This window comes from Dendrobates tinctorius, unplaced genomic scaffold (genome assembly GCF_039654945.1).
Source record: "Dendrobates tinctorius isolate UK_male_01 unplaced genomic scaffold, ASM3965494v1 ptg000254l, whole genome shotgun sequence".
NCBI classification, from domain to species: Eukaryota; Metazoa; Chordata; class Amphibia; order Anura; family Dendrobatidae; genus Dendrobates; species Dendrobates tinctorius.
In genome coordinates, this window is record NW_027361921.1 from 13,573,451 (window position 1) to 13,591,391 (window position 17,941).

Here is a 17,941-nt window from a genome sequence, read left to right on the forward strand (position 1 = left end):
AACAAAACCTAGTTTCTTGCATACAGATATGTGGTGCGTGTAATGTATGTGCTCAGTTGTTACCATAAATGCCAAGTTAGTTCTTCACCAATCTACTTTGGGAAGGGGCAATGGGGAGCAAAGGACCTGACAAGCACCATTTCTGCATTTTACTTTATTCTCAAGCTTTTCTAAAAGGCTATTCCTGCCACATAAGAACTTTTCACTTGGATTTACTCTGTCATTGTGTTTGATAGGAGTCAAATCCTGTGGACCCCTGCTGATCCCAAGAATTCAACCTTTTTGCAGAAATTTCACAGAATTGCAAAACTTGTGACATTGTGGTTCCTTCAGTCTGAAGATTCCGAGCCCTGGGAGGGGAATCATAGCCATATGGCATCACATGTAATAGCTGAAAATCCCTTTTATTATCATGGTTAGTCCAGTGCTGTACTTATAGGGGTGGGTCAGTGACAACAAGCTATCGCCTACCCATTGGATAGGTGATGGTGGGTGTCTGCACCAATCAGCTCAATGGGAACTTCTGTCTCGGTTGTTGGGGCAGTGCACATGCCCGAGTGCCCTCCATTCATTCCCCATAGGGCTTCAGAGCGCTGCGCTTGGCTTTTTCGGCAGCCCTATGGAGAATGAGCTGTAGTTGGGCATCTGACAAGCATTTTAATGTGCAGTACAATAATTAGTCATAGGGTGAACCTTGGTACATGCCACAGGTTTTGACATCTCCAGCATGTTCGTTGTGTTGCAGATTTGCTTTTAATCCTTATTTCACCTTTTTCCAATGCCAATGGTTAAATCTGCTGGCCATTGTAGAATTGTATGTGGCTTTTATCGCAGGCTTACTGTAGATTGCAGTTTCTTAGCTCATTATTATGGTATGAGAGAGACTTTTTATGTGGTAATTTTCTGGCTACGGCCCAGTATAGATTTGTGTCTTTTCGGCCTCTTCTTTCTGCAGTGATTGGTAAGGATCAGCTGCTCTGTCCGTTTCCGTGTACTCGTACAGTGACGTTAATAAGTAGCCATCTGGGGCAGAGAGCTGCATGTCAAACAAGGTGTGGTGACAGAAGGGATCTTTCCTCCTGACATCACCCTTTGTTATAGGCCATCTGAAGTGCGAGGCTGCACAATATGGAGTCCTATATGTAATGCAGGGAAAGCTTCAGGTGTCGTCTATGGAAAACAATATTTCCTAATAATAAAGAGCAGAGATCTTACTAATGTTCTTCTATTATCACCACTGTCCCAATAGTGATTGTGGCTGAATACTGTGGGGAACAGCATGAAATGAGCTCTACTATGTTGGGTACCTGTGAGAGAAGAGGTAGCGCTCCACTCCGTGCTGATTAACAGGTGCAAAAACTGACAAGTGATATATTAATATTATTCATTGATCAGTCTCCATAAAGTTATTGGTGAGATCCATCAATGAGGAAGGACTGGACATGGCAATCGGTAAACTCCAGCTCGGTGGCTCATCCGTAAAGTGTAAGCAGCCATCTGATTGGTTGCTGCAGGCTACTTATCCACATTTCTCACTTTCCAGATTTGATCTCCCAAATGCTTTGTATTATTTTTTATAGTTTCACCCCAACAGTTATTTTCTTTTGTCCCTAAATTACCACCTTGTAAATATCCATTCTCTAATTCTTTCATATTTTTCAAAACGCCTATCTCTTTGCTTATTTGTTTTTATGTGGGTGACAGCGGATCTAGCCTCCAGAACAGCTTTCACATGGTTTGTCACGGTGGCACAATGCTGCCCAGATCAGCACTCTACTGTATGTCCCGGCTCACATTTCGCTCTTCTGTTGCTTGCAGGGCTGATGCACTTGGATCCCACTAGAAGTTAGCTGCTGTACTTCTGAATGGCCATGGCTACAGGAGATAAAGTTGCCATATTATCTGAGGATGAGGAGGAACAGAAGAGGAAATATGTTCTTGCTGATCCTTTCAATGGTGTCTCCACTGAGCAACCTGTGGAAAGTAGTGGCAATGCTGACGTCCCTGATAATTTGGCCACAGAAGATCAGGACATGGACTGGCTGGAAAAGCACTGTGTCAAGATTAACAATGACCTTCTGATATCCAAAGTGTTCTACTTCTTTTTTTACTCTGCTTATGGGTCCCTCTATCCTTTATTAGCAGTGTACTATAAGCAGCTGGGCATGTCTCCCACCCAAAGCGGGTTATTAGTTGGTATTAGGTATTTTATTGAATTCTGCAGTGCTCCCTTCTGGGGAGTAATAGCTGACCGATTCAGAAAGGGAAAGATAGTCTTACTGTTTTCAGTACTTTGCTGGGTGTTATTCAATTTGGGGATTGGATTTGTGAAGCCAGCAGCTTTACTTTGTGTGCCTAATACCCCTGTTCCTGTAAAGCCTACAAACTCCAGTCCCTTTATCACCACCCCTATGCCTCTCACCCAAATTACCAAAGAAAGCGGTATTGTAACCAAAAACAGGCAGAAGAGGGATCTGCTGGATAACCCTCTTTCATGGGAAGTCTCTAATTCTGAGAAGTCGTTTAGCAAACAGGTCTCCTACCCTTTCCGTCGCGTAATCAGAGAAGTTGTAAATGGCACGAGCCCCCCAGCATCGGCTGGTCCTGACGGAAACATTACAACGACCACCATTACCACAACCACAAAGAATCCTAATGCCATGTTAGAGTATAACCAAGAAGATGTAGAAACCATATTCCTGCTAATTCTGTTAGTGGTTATTATTGGGGAGTTTTTCAGCGCCCCAGCTGTTACTATTGTAGATACTATAACACTCCAATATTTGGGCAAACACAGAGACCGTTATGGATTGCAGCGGATGTGGGGATCACTTGGCTGGGGACTAGCAATGCTGTCTATAGGAATAGGAATAGATCACACTCATATCAATGTGGTTATTGAAGGAGAAGGCTGCACAGACCCTGACTACAAGAACTACCGTATTGCCTTTATTGTCTTTGGTGTTCTGATGTCGGTGGCGCTCATTGTCTCCACACAATTTCACTTTTATTACCATCATTTAAAACCAAGTGAAGAGCGCAGGGAAGACTTGGAAACCTCTCCTGTGGAGACAAGTGCCCAAACAACCTCTCCAGCGCAAAATCAGAATGAAGGAAGAAATGAACAAGAGGTGGTCGAGCATTTCAGATTTTGGGATCTAGTGAAGATCATTTGCACCGTACAGTACGGATCTGTTCTGTTTGTTGCCTGGTTCATGGGATTTGGTTATGGATATGTCTTCACGTTCCTTTTCTGGCATCTCGAAGACCTTAACGGAACCACAACATTGTTTGGTGTCTGCTCAGTCCTGAGCCACATTTCTGAACTGACTGCTTATTTTTTCAGCCACAAGTTGATCGAGTTAGTTGGTCACATCAGGTAAGTGCTGCTACATTTTTATTTTGTACTCGTGGAGTCCAGCATGGTTAATTTTGTTGGTGGAAAATAGCACATAAATGGTTTTAGGAGAAAATAACTTTAAAAAAATATTCAACGGAAAGTCAGTCTCAATAAATTGCTAGATACATATAATTGCAAATCACTTTTGTTGTCTATGGAAGTACAGTGGGTACGGAAAGTATTCAGACCCCTTTAAATTTTTCACTCTTTAGTTCATTGCAGCCATTTGGTAAATTCAAAAAAGTCACACAACAAGATATGGCCTTACCAGAACCCTGTCTGATGACAAATGCACATATAGCAGGATGCAGCTGGCCTCCACTAATAGAGGCAAGGGGCAGCTCAGGGGCAAACTACTAATAAAAACAGCCACCTAACAAACCATGGTGGGGTTGGCTGCCTAGTAGGAAAAATGCACATAGATAAGGCTTGCATAGGACGTCAGTCACACATATATAAGTGTGATGCAAAGTGTCTGGCTTGCAACCTATTAATGACGCCCATAGTATTAGAAGGCGGGCTGCTACAGCACTAAAATATGCAGCACACAGTGACAGTCGCCCCAATAGATCAAGCCAACAAAAAGAGGCCAGACTGCATCCTGCAAAAAATGATGTAAGTGCAAAAATTTAATGCATACAATGAGTACATTAAATGAGGTATTGGTTAATATTTTTGCAGTCTGGCCTCCTTTTGTTGGCTTAGTCTATTGGGGCATCTGTCACTGTGTGCTGCATATTTTAGTGCTGTAGCAGCCCGCCTGCTAATACTATGGGCGTCATTAATACGTTGCAAGCCAGACACTTTGCATCACACTTATATATGTGTGACTGACGTCCTATGCAAGCCTTATCTATGTGCATTTCTCCTACTAGGCAGCCAACCCCACCATGGTTTGTTAGGTGTGGGGTGGCTGTTTTTATCAGTAGTTTGCACCTGAGCTGCCCCTTGCCTCTATTAGTGGAGGCCAGCTGCATCCTGCTATATGTGCATTTGTCATCAGACAGGGTTCTGGTAAGGCCATATCTTGTGTGAGGTTTTTTTGAATTTTTTCTATGTTAGCTAAAATCAAAAAAGTTCAGTTTTTTCTCATTAATGTACACTCTGCACCCCATCTTGACTGAAAAAAACAGAAGTGTACATTTTTGCAAATTAAAAAAGAAAAACTGAAATATCACATGGTTATAAGTATTCAGACCCATTGCTCAGTATTGAGTAGCAGCATCCTTTTGAGCTAGTACAGCCATGATTCTTCTTGGGAATGATGCAACAAGTTTTTCACACCTGGATTTGGGATCCTCTACCAATCTTCCTTGCAGATCCTCTCCAGTTCCGTCAGCTTGGATAGTGAACATTGATGGACAGCCATTTTCAGGTCTCTCCAGAGATGCTCAATTGGGTTTAGGTCAGGGCTCTGGCTGGGTCAGTCAAGAATGGTCACAGAGTTGTTCTTAAGCCACTCCTTTGTTATTTTAGCTTTGTGCTTAGGGTCATTGTCTTGCTGGAAGGGGAACCTTTGGCCAAGTCTGAGGTCCAGAGCACTGTGGAAGTGGAAGAGGTTTTCATCCAGGATATCTCTTTACTTGGCCGCATTCATGTTTCCTTTAATTGCAACAGTCGTCCTGTCCCTGCAGCTGAGAAACACCCCCATAGCATGATGCTGCCACCACCATGTTTTACTGTTGGGATTTTATTGGGCTGGTGATGAGCAGTGCCTGGTTTTCTCCACACATACAGCTTATAATTATCACCAGACCAGAGAACCTTATTTCTCATAGTCTGGGAGTCATTCATGAATTTTTTTTAGCAAACTGAGGCCTTTCATATGTCTTGCACTGAGGAGAGACTTCAGTCGGGTCTCTCTGCCATAAAGGCCCGACTGGTGAGGGCTGCAGTGATAGTTGACTTTGTGGAACTTTCTCCCATCTCCCTACTGCATATGTGGAGCTCAGCCACAGTGATCTTGAGGTTCTTTTTTACCTCTCTCACCAAGGCTCTTCTCCCACAATTGCTCAGTTTGGCTGGACGGCCAGGTCTAGGAAGACTTCTGGTGGTCCCAAACTTCCATTTAAGGATTATGGAGGCCACTGTGCTCTTAGGAACCTTGAGTACTGCAGAAATTCTTTTGTAACCTTGGCCAGATCTGTGTCTTGCCACAATTATGCCTCTGAGCTCCTTGGCCAGTTCTTTTGACCTCATGATTCTCATTTGGTCTGACATGCACTGTGAGCTGTGAGCTCTTGTATAAACAGGTGTGTGCCTTTACAAAACAAGTCCTATCAGTTAAATTAAACACAGCTGGACTCCAATGAAGGAGTAGAACCATCTCAAGGAGGATCACAAGGAAATGGACAGCATGTGACTTAAACATGAGTGACTGAACAAAAGGTCTGAATACTTATGATCATGTGATATTTCAGTGTTTTTTTTTAATAAATTTGCAAAAATTTCTACTTTTTTTTTTTTTTTTTTTGTCAAGATGGGGTGCAGATTGTATGTACATTAATGAGAAAATAACTTTTCAGAATTTACCAAATGGCTGCAATAAAACAGAATGAAAAATGTAAAGGGGTCTGAATACTTTCCGTACCCACTATAATTGCTAGAGAATTATAGTGATAAACGTCTTGTTATATAGCGGATACCACATGCTCTGTGAGATGTAAAGAAGTGCTCTCACTATCCTATTGTGAAAAAGCTGCATAAAAGAACACGCGGACTGCCTTTGTGATTGGAAATACCAAATTGGAGAACGGAAGGTATAAATCTGCCAATTTGTACAGTGTGCCCAACTTAAATGTATACAAAGTAAAATACAAATGAAATCGGACATTCCCTAAAAGGTAAGGCTTACACTGTGCCTACCTAATGTGAATAGGAGACACCTGAATAGGTGGATTCTTCAGTCATCGGAAAATAGTAAAGTTGTGAAGTACCATGGTTTGTACTGTAATGTTTCATGTGAGGCTTCGCTGGAAAATCCGGGGCGGATTCGGTGCAAACACTCCAAAGGAAGAATGCCACTTCCAGCCAGTGTGACATCACTTGCTAGGGGTACACCCATGGCCAAAAAGGAATACAAAGCGATCCTACGACTTTCAGGCTATGTGCCCACGTAGCATTTTTCAAGTGATATCTTTTTTTTTTTTTTTTTTTTCCCTGAGCAAAAACGCATGCGCTTTTTGATGCGATTGTCAAGCGTTTTCCCATGCGTTTTTGCTCATATAATTGATGGTATGCGGAATCGCCCACGATTCCGCAAAATTAAAGAACATGCTGCGTTTTTTACCGCTAAGCGATTCCGCAGCTGTAAAAAACGCACCATTGGCACAACATGTGAGTTTTCTATTACAAATGCATGGAATACTTGTTTTAAGCGTCTCCATGGCAGAATTACTCGTTTAAAAACGCCACGGAAACGCTTAAAAAACGCTACATGGGCACAAAGCCTCAAAGGGATCGGCCTTCTTCAGGGATACCTGCTTCAAGGCATTACATGATGTTTTATAGGGAAGTGTGGATTATACAATACCAATCCCATTCCAGCCCCTAAGTTTCACTATTTAAGCCCGTTGGTTTAAAGAAATGTATTTTAAACCAATGGCTTTCTGCTTTTGATAATTGCTGTGTATTGTTACCTAGCCTCCAAGGGTTAGGATTTCTGTACCACAAACGGACGTCACATTGGCTGGAAGTGACATTTTTTCTTTGGAGTTCTTTTGTATTTCCCAGCAAAGCCTCACATGAAACATTACAGTACAGACCTTGGAACGTCACAACTTTTCTATTTTCCGATGACTGAAGAATCCACCTATTCCGGTGTCTGCCACACAGACTCAACGTGTTGTGTCCTATTCACATTAGGTAGGCACAGTGTAAGCCTTACCTTTTATGGAATGTCCGATTTCATTTGCATTTTACTTGTGTACTTCTAAGTTGGGCACACTGTACTAATTAGCACATTTATATCTTCTATATACTACATGGTGCCCAACCACCCATGTCCAGGTCCCAGCTGCAGAGCTGCTATTGCAGGTGCTCATGGGCTTCTGCCCTAAAGCCCCTCCCCATAACGCTGCATGGCTGCCTCCTCACCCATACATTCTACATGGCTGCCTCCTCACCCATACATGCTACATGGCTGCCTCCTCCCCCATACACGTTACATGGCTGCCTCCTCCCCCATACACGTTACATGGCTGCCTCCTCCCCCATACACGCTACATGGCTGCCTCCTCCCCCATACACGTTACATGGCTGCCTCCTCCCCCATACATGCTACATGGCTGCCTCCTCCCCCATACACGCTACATGGCTGCCTCCTCCCCCATACACGCTACATGGCTGCCTCCTCCCGCATACACGCTGCATGGCTGCCTCCTCCCGCATACACGCTGCATGGCTGCCTCCTCCCCCATACACGCTGCATGGCTGCCTCCTCCCCCATACACGCTACATGGCTGCCTCCTCCCCCATACACGCTACATGGCTGCCTCCTCCCCCATACACGTTACATGGCTGCCTCCTCCCCCGTACATGCTACATGGCTGCCTCCTCCCCCATACACGCTACATGGCTGCCTCCTCCCCCATACACGCTACATGGCTGCCTCCTCCCCCATACACGTTACATGGCTGCCTCCTCCCCCGTACATTCTACATGGCTGCCTCCTCACCCATACACGCTACATGGCTGCCTCCTCCCCCGTACACGCTACATGGCTGCCTCCTCCCCCGTACACGCTACATGGCTGCCTCCTCCTCCCCCGTACACGCTACATGGCTGCCTCCTCCTCCCCCGTACACGCTACATGGCTGCCTCCTCACCCGTACACGCTACATGGCTGCCTCCTCCTCACCCGTACACGCTACATGGCTGCCTCCTCCTCACCCGTACACGCTACATGGCTGCCTCCTCCTCACCCGTACACGCTACATGGCTGCCTCCTCCTCACCCGTACACGCTACATGGCTGCCTCCTCCTCACCCGTACACGCTACATGGCTGCCTCCTCACCCATACAGAGATGCGCTCGTTCACTTGAAAGCTCCTGTGTTCTCTGATAGAGCCGTCCCTGACTCATCTGGCGACAGCTTATCTACGAGAGAGCAAAGCGAAAGGGCAGTCCAAAATTAGACCTCTCCCCTGATGATCAGTTTTCCGGGCCCCATGAACATTAGACTATTGGCCAACACTAGTTTAATGTTTTTTTGTGGTTTTAGAATTCGGTCAGGAAAAAGTGTGCATGAGATTTCTGAAATGTCATAGCTTTTGCTGGTATTGTAAAAAGCAGCTTTTAATTTGCATATAAAACAGCAAAAAAAAATACTGCAAAGCACAATGTGAAAACGTAAAGCAAAACCAAAGAAATGAGTTGGAGCATAAGGTGGTGTATGTGCAGTGTGTAAGAGCGCGTTGACACTGTGGCCATTTATCAGACAAAACCGGAGATAAAAACAAAATGAGCATATACCCTGTAGTAAATGTATGTCAACAGTAATAGTACATGTAAATCACCTGAGGTACTTGGCTAAATCTATTTTGTTAAAAAGCTTAAAAGCCATTCCAGTGCAACAAGTGTACTCGACCGGGATGGTCCTATCCTGTAGTATTAAAACTTAACTTTGTGTCAGCTGCCCTCAATGTGGATGGGGACAGAGAAGGACCGGGGTCCGACTGTGAAGATGGGGACAGAGAAGGACCGGGGTCCGACTGTGAAGATGGGGACAGAGAAGGACCGGGGTCCGACTGTGAAGATGGGGACAGAGAAGGACCGGGGTCCGACTGTGAAGATGGGGACAGAGAAGGACCGGGGTCCGACTGTGAAGATGGGGACAGAGAAGGACCGGGGTCCGACTGTGAAGATGGGGACAGAGAAGGACCGGGGTCCGACTGTGAAGATGGGGACAGAGAAGGACCGGGGTCCGACTGTGAAGATGGGGACAGAGAAGGACCGGGGTCCGACTGTGAAGACACCTAGCCATGGGAAGCTATAGATGAAATGTCTAGCTCAAAAGGGGCAGCCACACCACTGCACAGTCCAAGAAACTACCGCAAAACCAAAGAAATGAGCAAAAGCACGAGTTGGTTCGCACTGTCACCCTTTAATAGTAAAAAAATGATAAAAAGAGTTGATCAAATTAGTGTTAGCGAAGTACCCTTTGTTATTTATATGTCCTACTACTATTCTCATACATAATGCAGGGGATTGTAATCTTTGTTTTTCTCTTCGTTTTTTCTAAGATTCCAGTGCAGGTTTCTGTCAGTGGACAAAACGTCTGTTGTTTTCTATAATTACCTTCATAGACAGAGTTAATGTAATTTGCTTGTTAAATGTATTTAGGAATTTTATTGTACAAGGCCTTTGGGTATTTATTATTTTCTTCAATTCCTGCAAGTAGCCCTTTAGTTTTCCTTACCCGGTGAACGATCAATTAGTTTTAAATTGTTCATTTTCATCAATTTGAATCTAACTGATATAAATGTCTCCACTGGCTCTAATGCCCACTTGTCCTGGATGCGGCGTGCCATGCACGCGGCTCAGTATTTTCTGATGACGCACTGATGTTCAGGGTCTTGTGGCGATGGTCGGGGCCTGGTGGCGATGGTCGGGGCCTGGTGGCGATGGTCGGGGCCTGGTGGCGATGGTCGGGGTCTTCTGGGTGTCTGTTATTGAGCACACTTGCCTCTCCTCTTGTGGTTGTCTTTGTTGTTGGGATACCTTTTTGTAATTTTGCAAATTTTCTCACACACTTTCAAAGAAAGAAACATTTCCTGGACTTTTCTCTGGCTTTGTGTAGTAAATGCGCACGCCCTGCCCTCCTGTAATGTGTGCTCTTTGTGATGGGTGTGTTATGTTGACATGGTCACAATACGCCATTTTTGCAGGAAACTCTTTGAGACGCACCCAGCCTGTTGGAGACTGCTTAGCATTTCCAGTAAGACAGGATTTCTTTGACAGTTGAATACATTGCTGTAACTGTAAGTTGACACAACTGATTTTTGTAGAAAATAATTCTTGCACAGAACAATAAGATGTGTAATTACCTACAACTCTGTAATGTACATTTTCTTAGTCATCTAAGGGACCTCTTTCTCAGCTTCCATTCGGGCAGGGGCAGACGAGTGGATTTTCAGTCAGTGTGATGGGACAAAACATCGGATCTCACCCAGACAGACCGATGTTATGGTATGGTGCCATCAGTCCACAGATCAAATTTTTTTTCCCTCAGACTGAGTCTATCCTACGGAAAAATTGCTGCATACAAAAGTTCGATCCAATTTTCAGATCACACTCAGGTATGCAAGTCAATGAATGCGTGGAAACCATTTTACTGCACTTGGATGACATCTGAATGCAGTCTAATTGCCCCACAGGAGAAGATGGAGACATTTCTATTTCTCCCCATCCTGGAGAATCGGATCGCACTATGCGTGCGCTATTGTCATATTTTCATCAGAGTGTAATTTGCATAATTGACCTAATTCTCTCTCATGAGAGAATACACGTTTGTGTGACCTTAGGCATAGCCTGTAATTCTCCTTTCAGAAACCTCTAATTCACATCTTCCTCACTTCGGCTATCTCTATGGATTTATTCAGACATTTGATTTTTCTTGTACATAAACTGAGTTTTGGGTCTGTGTGTCATCCGTGTTTGGCCAGTGTTGGTTTTTACCCTCCGTATCATCAGTGATTTTCACAGATGGATAAATAAATACCAAAGTTTCTATACATTACAATATTAATCGCGGCCTGCACACCGAATGTACATTGATGCCATGCGTGTGCTGACCGTGATTTTCATAGACAGACTTGTGTGGATAATTTTAACCCTTCTCTGACATTTGACGTACTATCCCATCCATGTGCCCTGGGCCAATTTGACTACGGACGGGATAGTATGTCATAGCGATCAGCCGCACACACGGGGGGTGCGCGGCCGATTGCAGCCGGGTTTCAGCTGATTCTCACAGCTGACACCCCGCTCTAAGTGCCAGGAGCGGTCACGGACCACTCCCGGCACTTTAACCCCCATATTAAAATTAAATTAAGCAATCAATATACAGTGCCTACAAGTAGTATTCAACCCCCTGCAGATTTAGCAGGTTTACACATTCGGAATTAACTTGGCATTGTGACATTTGGACTGTAGATCAGCCTGGAAGTGTGAAATGCACTGCAGCAAAAAAGAATGTTATTTCTTTGTTTAATTTTTTCTTAAATTGTGAAAAGTTTATTCAGAGGGTCATTTATTATTCAACCCCTCAAACCACCAGAATTCTGTTTGGTTCCCCTAAAGTATTAAGAAGTATTTCAGGCACAAAGAACAATGAGCTTCACATGTTTGGATTAATTATCTCTTTTTCCAGCCTTTTCTGACTATTTAGGACCCTCCCCAAACTTGTGAACAGCACTCATACATGGTCAACATGGGAAAGACAAAGGAGCATTCCAAGGCCATCAGTGACAAGATCGTGGAGGGTCACAAGGCTGGCAAGGGGTACAAAACCCTTTCCAAGGAGTTGGGCCTACCTGTCTCCACTGTTGGGAGCATCATCCGGAAGTGGAAGGCTTATGGAACTACTGTTAGCCTTCCACGGCCTGGACCGCCTTTGAAAGTTTCCTCCCATGCCGAGGCCAGGCTTGTCCGAAGAGTCAAGGCTAACCCAAGGACAACAAGGAAGGAGCTCCGGGAAGATCTCATGGCAGTGGGGACATTGGTTTCAGTCAATACCATAAGTAACGTACTCCACCGCAATGGTCTCCGTTCCAGACGAGCCCGTATGGTACCTTTACTTTCAAAGCGTCATGTCAAGGCTCGTCTACAGTTTGCTCATGATCACTTGGAGGACTCTGAGACAGACTGGTTCAAGGTTCTCTGGTCTGATGAGACCAAGATCGAGATCTTTGGTGCCAACCACACACGTGACTTTTGGAGACTGGATGGCACTGCATACGACCCCAAGAATACCATCCCTACAGTCAAGCATGGTGGTGGCAGCATCATGCTGTGGGGCTGTTTCTCAGCCAAGGGGCCTGGCCATCTGGTCCGCATCCATGGGAAGATGGATAGGACGGCCTACCTGGAGATTTTGGCCAAGAACCTCCGCTCCTCCATCAAGGATCTTAAGATGGGTCGTCATTTCATCTTCCAACAAGACAACGACCCAAAGCACACAGCCAAGAAAACCAAGGCCTGGTTCAAGAGGCAAAAAATCAAGGTGTTGGAGTGGCCTAGTCAGTCTCCTGACCTTAACCCAATTGAAAACTTGTGGAAGGAGCTCAAGATTAAAGTCCACATGAGACACCCAAAGAACCTATATAACTTGGAGAAGATCTGCATGGAGGAGTGGGCCAAGATAACTCCAGAGACCTGTGCCAGCCTGATCAGGTCTTATAAAAGACGATTATTAGCTGTAATTGCAAACAAGGGTTATTCCACAAAATATTAAACCTAGGGGTTGAATAATAATTGACCCACACTTTTATGTTTAAAATTTATTAAAATTTAACTGAGCAACATAACTTTTTGGTTTGTAAGATTTATGCATCTGTTAATAAATCCTGCTCTTGTGTGAAGTTTGAAGGCTCTAACTAATTTGCATCTTATCAAACCTGCTAAATCTGCAGGGGGTTGAATACTACTTGTAGGCACTGTATATATATTCTATCATTAAATCAATATTTGAATAAAAAAATCTAAACAATAAAAGTACACATATTTGGTATCGTTGTGTTCGTAATGACCTGACCAATAAAACTGTCCCTCTAGTTAACCTCTTTAGTGAACACCTTAAAAAACAGGCAAAAACCAATGTTTTATCATCATACCGCAGAATAAAAAGCGATCAAAAAGACAGATATAAATAAACATGGTACCTCTGAAAACGTCATCTTGTCCCGCAAAAAACGAACCGCCGTACAGTGTCATCAGCGAGGCACCCCTGGAGCAGCGTGGGAGCAGCAGGGCAGGTAGCGGCGGACCCGGGCCTGGTGGCGGTAGGCATGAGGGTAACAATACCCCCTCTCTTACACCCCCCTCCTCTAACCTCGGACAAAAACCTTTTAAGGCTATGTGCACATGGTGCGGATTCTGCTGCGGATCCGGCCCTGCGGATCCGCAGCAGAACTGCAGGTGATGTACAGTACCATTATAGCCTATGTAAAAAAAAAAATCCGCTGTGCACATGCTGCGGATTTTTCCGCACGGATTTCGTGCGGAATAAAAGAAGCAGCATGTCGCTACTTTTGTGCGGTTTTGCTGCAGTTTTCCACCTGCTCCATTCTACAAATCCGCAGGTGAAAAAGGGCAGTATAACTGCACACAAAATGCACTAAATCTGCATAAAAAATGCAGGTAATTTGACCTGCGGATTTAGTAAAATCCGCGCAGAAAAAACCGCGGGAGGATCCGCACCGTGTGCACATAGCCTTAGAATACGGGGCGCATTAATGTTCTCCCGGGGTTCCCATGAACTGTCCTAGGGGCCAACACCCTTCCAGTCAATCAAGAAGAACATCTTACCCCTTACCCTCTTGGAGGCTTAAATATCCTTCACCTCAAAAACATTATCGACACTGACTGGAGGAGAAGAACCAGGAGTAGGATGGAAACAATTCAGAATGACTGGCTTCAGAAGAGAGACGTGGAAGACATTGGGAACACAGAGTGAGGCAGGCAACCTCAGCTTGTAGGCCACATTGTTGATGCGCCGGAGGACTTCAAAAGGACCGATGTAATGAGAACCCAACTTGTAGGAGGGCATCTTCAACCTAATATATTTAGACGAGAGCCAAACTTTTTCGCCCGGAAGATAGGTTGGGGCATCCAAACGCCTCTTGACGGCGTGCCTCTTTATACGTACTCCGGCTCTCTTGAGCGCCTCCTTGGTCTCCTGCCAAATTCTAGAAAATTCCAAGGTCACAGAGGCTGCTACAGGTACTCCAGAGGTGGTAGAAACTAGTAGAGGAACACCGGGATGCATGCCATAAACCACAAAAAATGGAGACTTGGCTGAGGACTCGTTGGGATGATTATTATAGGCAAACTTAGCCCACGGGAGGAGGCTGAACCAATCATCTTGATGTGAATTAGAAAAAAGACGAAGATAGGATGCCAGCACTTGATTCACACGCTCCACTTGACCATTGGATTGAGAGTGATATGCAGGAAGCGACAGCAGGACATGGGCAGCCCTGGAGCAGCGTGGGAGCGGCAGGGCAGGTAGTAACATAGTAACATAGTTATTAAGGTTGAAGGGAGACTTTAAGTCCATCTAGTTCAACCCATATCCTATCCTAACTTGCCCTAACATGTTGATCCAGAGGAAGGCAAAAAAAACCCATGTGGCAACAGTAAGCTTCACATTGGGGAAAAAAATTCCTTCCCGACTCCACATACGGCAATCAGACTAGCTCCCTGGATCAACGCAATATTAAGGAGACTAGTGTATATACCCTGTAATATTATACTTTTCAAGAAAGGCATCCAGTCCCTTCTTAAATTTTAGTAGTGAATCACTCATTACAACATCATATGGCAGAGAGTTCCATAGTCTCACTGCTCTTACAGTAAAGAATCCGCGTCTGTGAGTATGCTTAAACCTTCTTTCCTCCAGACGTAGAGGATGCCCCCTTTTCCCCGTCACAGGTCTAAGAGTAAAAAGATCATTAGAAAGGTCTTTGTATTGTCCCCACATATATTTATACATTGTAATAAGATCACCCCTAAGCCTTCGATTCTCCAAACTAAATAACCCCAAGTGTAATAACCTGTCTTGGTATTGCAGACCCCTAGTTCCCTAATAACCTTGGTCGCTCTTCTCTGCACCCGCTCCAGTTCAGCTATGTCTTTCTTATACACCGGAGACCAGAACTGTACACAGTATTCTAAGTGTGGTCGCACTAGTGACTTATATAGAGGTAAAATTATGTTCTCCTCATGAGCATCTATGCCTCTTTTAATGCATCCCATTATTTTATTTGCCTTTGCAGCAGCTGCCTGACACTGGCCACTAAATGTGAGTTTGTCGTCCACCCATACACCCAGGTCTTTTTCAGTGACAGTTTTGCCCAGTGTTTTACAATTAAGCACATAATTATACAACTTGTTCGTTCTACCCAAGTGCATGACCATACATTTATCCCCATTAAAGCTCATTTGCCATTTATCAGCCCAAGCTTCTAGTTTACATAAATCCTCCTGTAATATAAAATTGTCCTCCTCTGTATTAATTACCCTGCAGAGTTTAGTGTCATCTGCAAATATTGAAATTCTACTCTCTATGCCCCCTACAAGGTCATTAATAAATGTTAAAAAGAAGCGGGCCCAAAACTGACCCCTGTGGTACCCCACTGCTAACCGTGACCCAGTCCGAGTGTGCTCCATTAATAACCACCCTTTGTTTCCTATCCCTGAGCCAGCTCTTAACCCACCTACACATATTTTCCCCTATCCCCATTGTTCTCATTTTATGTATCAACCTTTTGTGTGGCACCGTATCAAAAGCTTTTGAAAAGTCCATGTACACCACGTCCACTGCATTCCCTTGGTCCAGTCCGGAACTTACTTCTTCATAAAAGCTTATCAGATTAGTCTGACCGGAACGGTCCCTTGTAAACCCATGTTGATATTGGGTCATGAGGTTATTCTTCTTCAGATACTCCAGTATAGTATCTCTTAGAAAACCCTCCAGGATTTTACCCACAGTTGAGGTTAAACTTACTGGCCTATAATTTCCAAGTTCAGTTTTTGTCCCCTTTTTGAATATTGGCACCACATTTGCTATACGCCAGTCCTGTGGTACAGACCCTGTTATTATGGAATCTTTAAAGATTAAAAATAGTGGTCTATCTATGACTGTGCTTAATTCCTGCAGTACTCGGGGGTGTATCCCATCCGGGCCCGGGGATTTGTCAATTTTAGTGATTTGTAGACGCCGTCGTACTTCCTGCTGGGTTAAGCAGGTGACATTTAATGGAGAATTTTTATCCCTGATCATGTTATCCGTCATGGGATTTTCTTGTGTAAATACTGTTGAAAAAAAGTCATTTAGCATATTGGCTTTTTCCTCATCCTCATCCACCATTTCACCCAGACTATTTTTAAGGGGACCAACACTATCATTTTTTAGCTTCTTACTATTTATGTAGTTAAAGAATATTTTGGGATTATTTTTACTTTCTCTGGCAATGAGTCTCTGTCTCAATCTTTGCTGTCTTGATTTGCTTTTTGCAGAATTTATTTAATCTTCTGTATTTACTTAATGCCTCATCACTACCTACTTGCTTTAATTCTCTAAATGCTTTATTTTTATCTCTTATTGCGCCCCTTACAGCTCTATTTAGCCATAGTGGTTTCCTCCTATTTCTCGCATGTTTATTCCCATACGGTATATATTGTGCACAGGTCCTATTCAGGATGCTAATAAACGTCTCCCATTTTCTTTGTGTATTTTTATGTCTCAGGATATCGTCCCAGTTAATTGCACCAAGATCATCTCTCATCCGTTGGAAATTTGCCTTCCTGAAGTTTAGTGTCCTTGTAACCCCTCTACTACACTTCTTATTAAAGGATACATGAAAACTTATTAATTTGTGATCACTATTACCCAAGTGACCCTCAACCCTTACATTTGATATGCGGTCTGGCCTGTTGGTTAATATTAGGTCTAGCAGTGCCCCCCCTCTTGTTGGGTCCTGAACCAGTTGTGAAAGGTAATTGTCTCTCATCGTTGTCAGAAACCTATTACCTTTGCTGGAACTGCAGGTTTCGGTTCCCCAATGTATTTCAGGGTAGTTGAAGTCCCCCATAATAATGACTTCTCCTTGAGTCGCTGCTTCATCTATTTGCTTTATGAGGATATTCTCTGTAGCTTCCATTATTTTTGGAGACTTATAACAAACCCCTATCAGTAATTTATTATTTTTCCCCCCTCCCCTTATCTCTACCCACAGGGACTCTACATTTTCATTAGATTCATATATATTATCACGAAGGATGGGTTTTAAGGATGATTTTACATATAAACACACGCCTCCCCCTCGCTTATTTGTACGGTCATTTCTGAACAGACTATAGCCCTGTAAATTAACCGCCGAGTCATGGCTCTCATCCAGCCATGTCTCAGATATCCCCACCATGTCATAATTATGTTCCAACAACATTAACTCCAATTCCTCCATTTTGTTGGCGAGACTTCTGGCATTAGTATACATGCACTTTATGTATCTCTCTGTACCTCTATTCTTTCTTAAATTATTAACTGTTCTAACCCCACCCCCCATGCCACCCCCAATGTCATTATTTGTGCCCAGGTCTCTATCTGCACTGTCTTCCCCTCCTATAAAATGAATACCCTCCCCCTCGTCCCTAGTTTAAACACTCCTCCAACCTTCTAGCCATTTTCTCCCCCAGCACAGCTGCACCCTCCCCATTGAGGTGCAGCCCGTCCCTAGCATAGAACCTGTAGCCAACTGAGAAGTCGGCCCAGTTCTGCAGGAACCCAAACCCCTCCTTCCTACACCAATTCCTGAGCCA

The 17,941-nt window shown here is 44.1% G+C and overlaps 1 protein-coding gene across 2 annotated transcripts in view; it reads left to right on the plus strand.

Annotated features, from left to right (window-relative positions):
* MFSD6 (major facilitator superfamily domain containing 6) overlaps window positions 1-17,941 on the plus strand; it is a 171,049-nt gene that overhangs the window by 15,437 nt on the left and 137,671 nt on the right. For both annotated transcript variants that reach the window (XM_073558190.1, XM_073558189.1), the window contains exon 2: window positions 1,819-3,379. In XM_073558190.1, coding sequence (XP_073414291.1) covers window positions 1,866-3,379 — 1,514 coding nt within the window. In that variant the 5' untranslated portion in view covers window positions 1,819-1,865. The remainder of the gene's footprint in view (window positions 1-1,818; window positions 3,380-17,941) is intronic.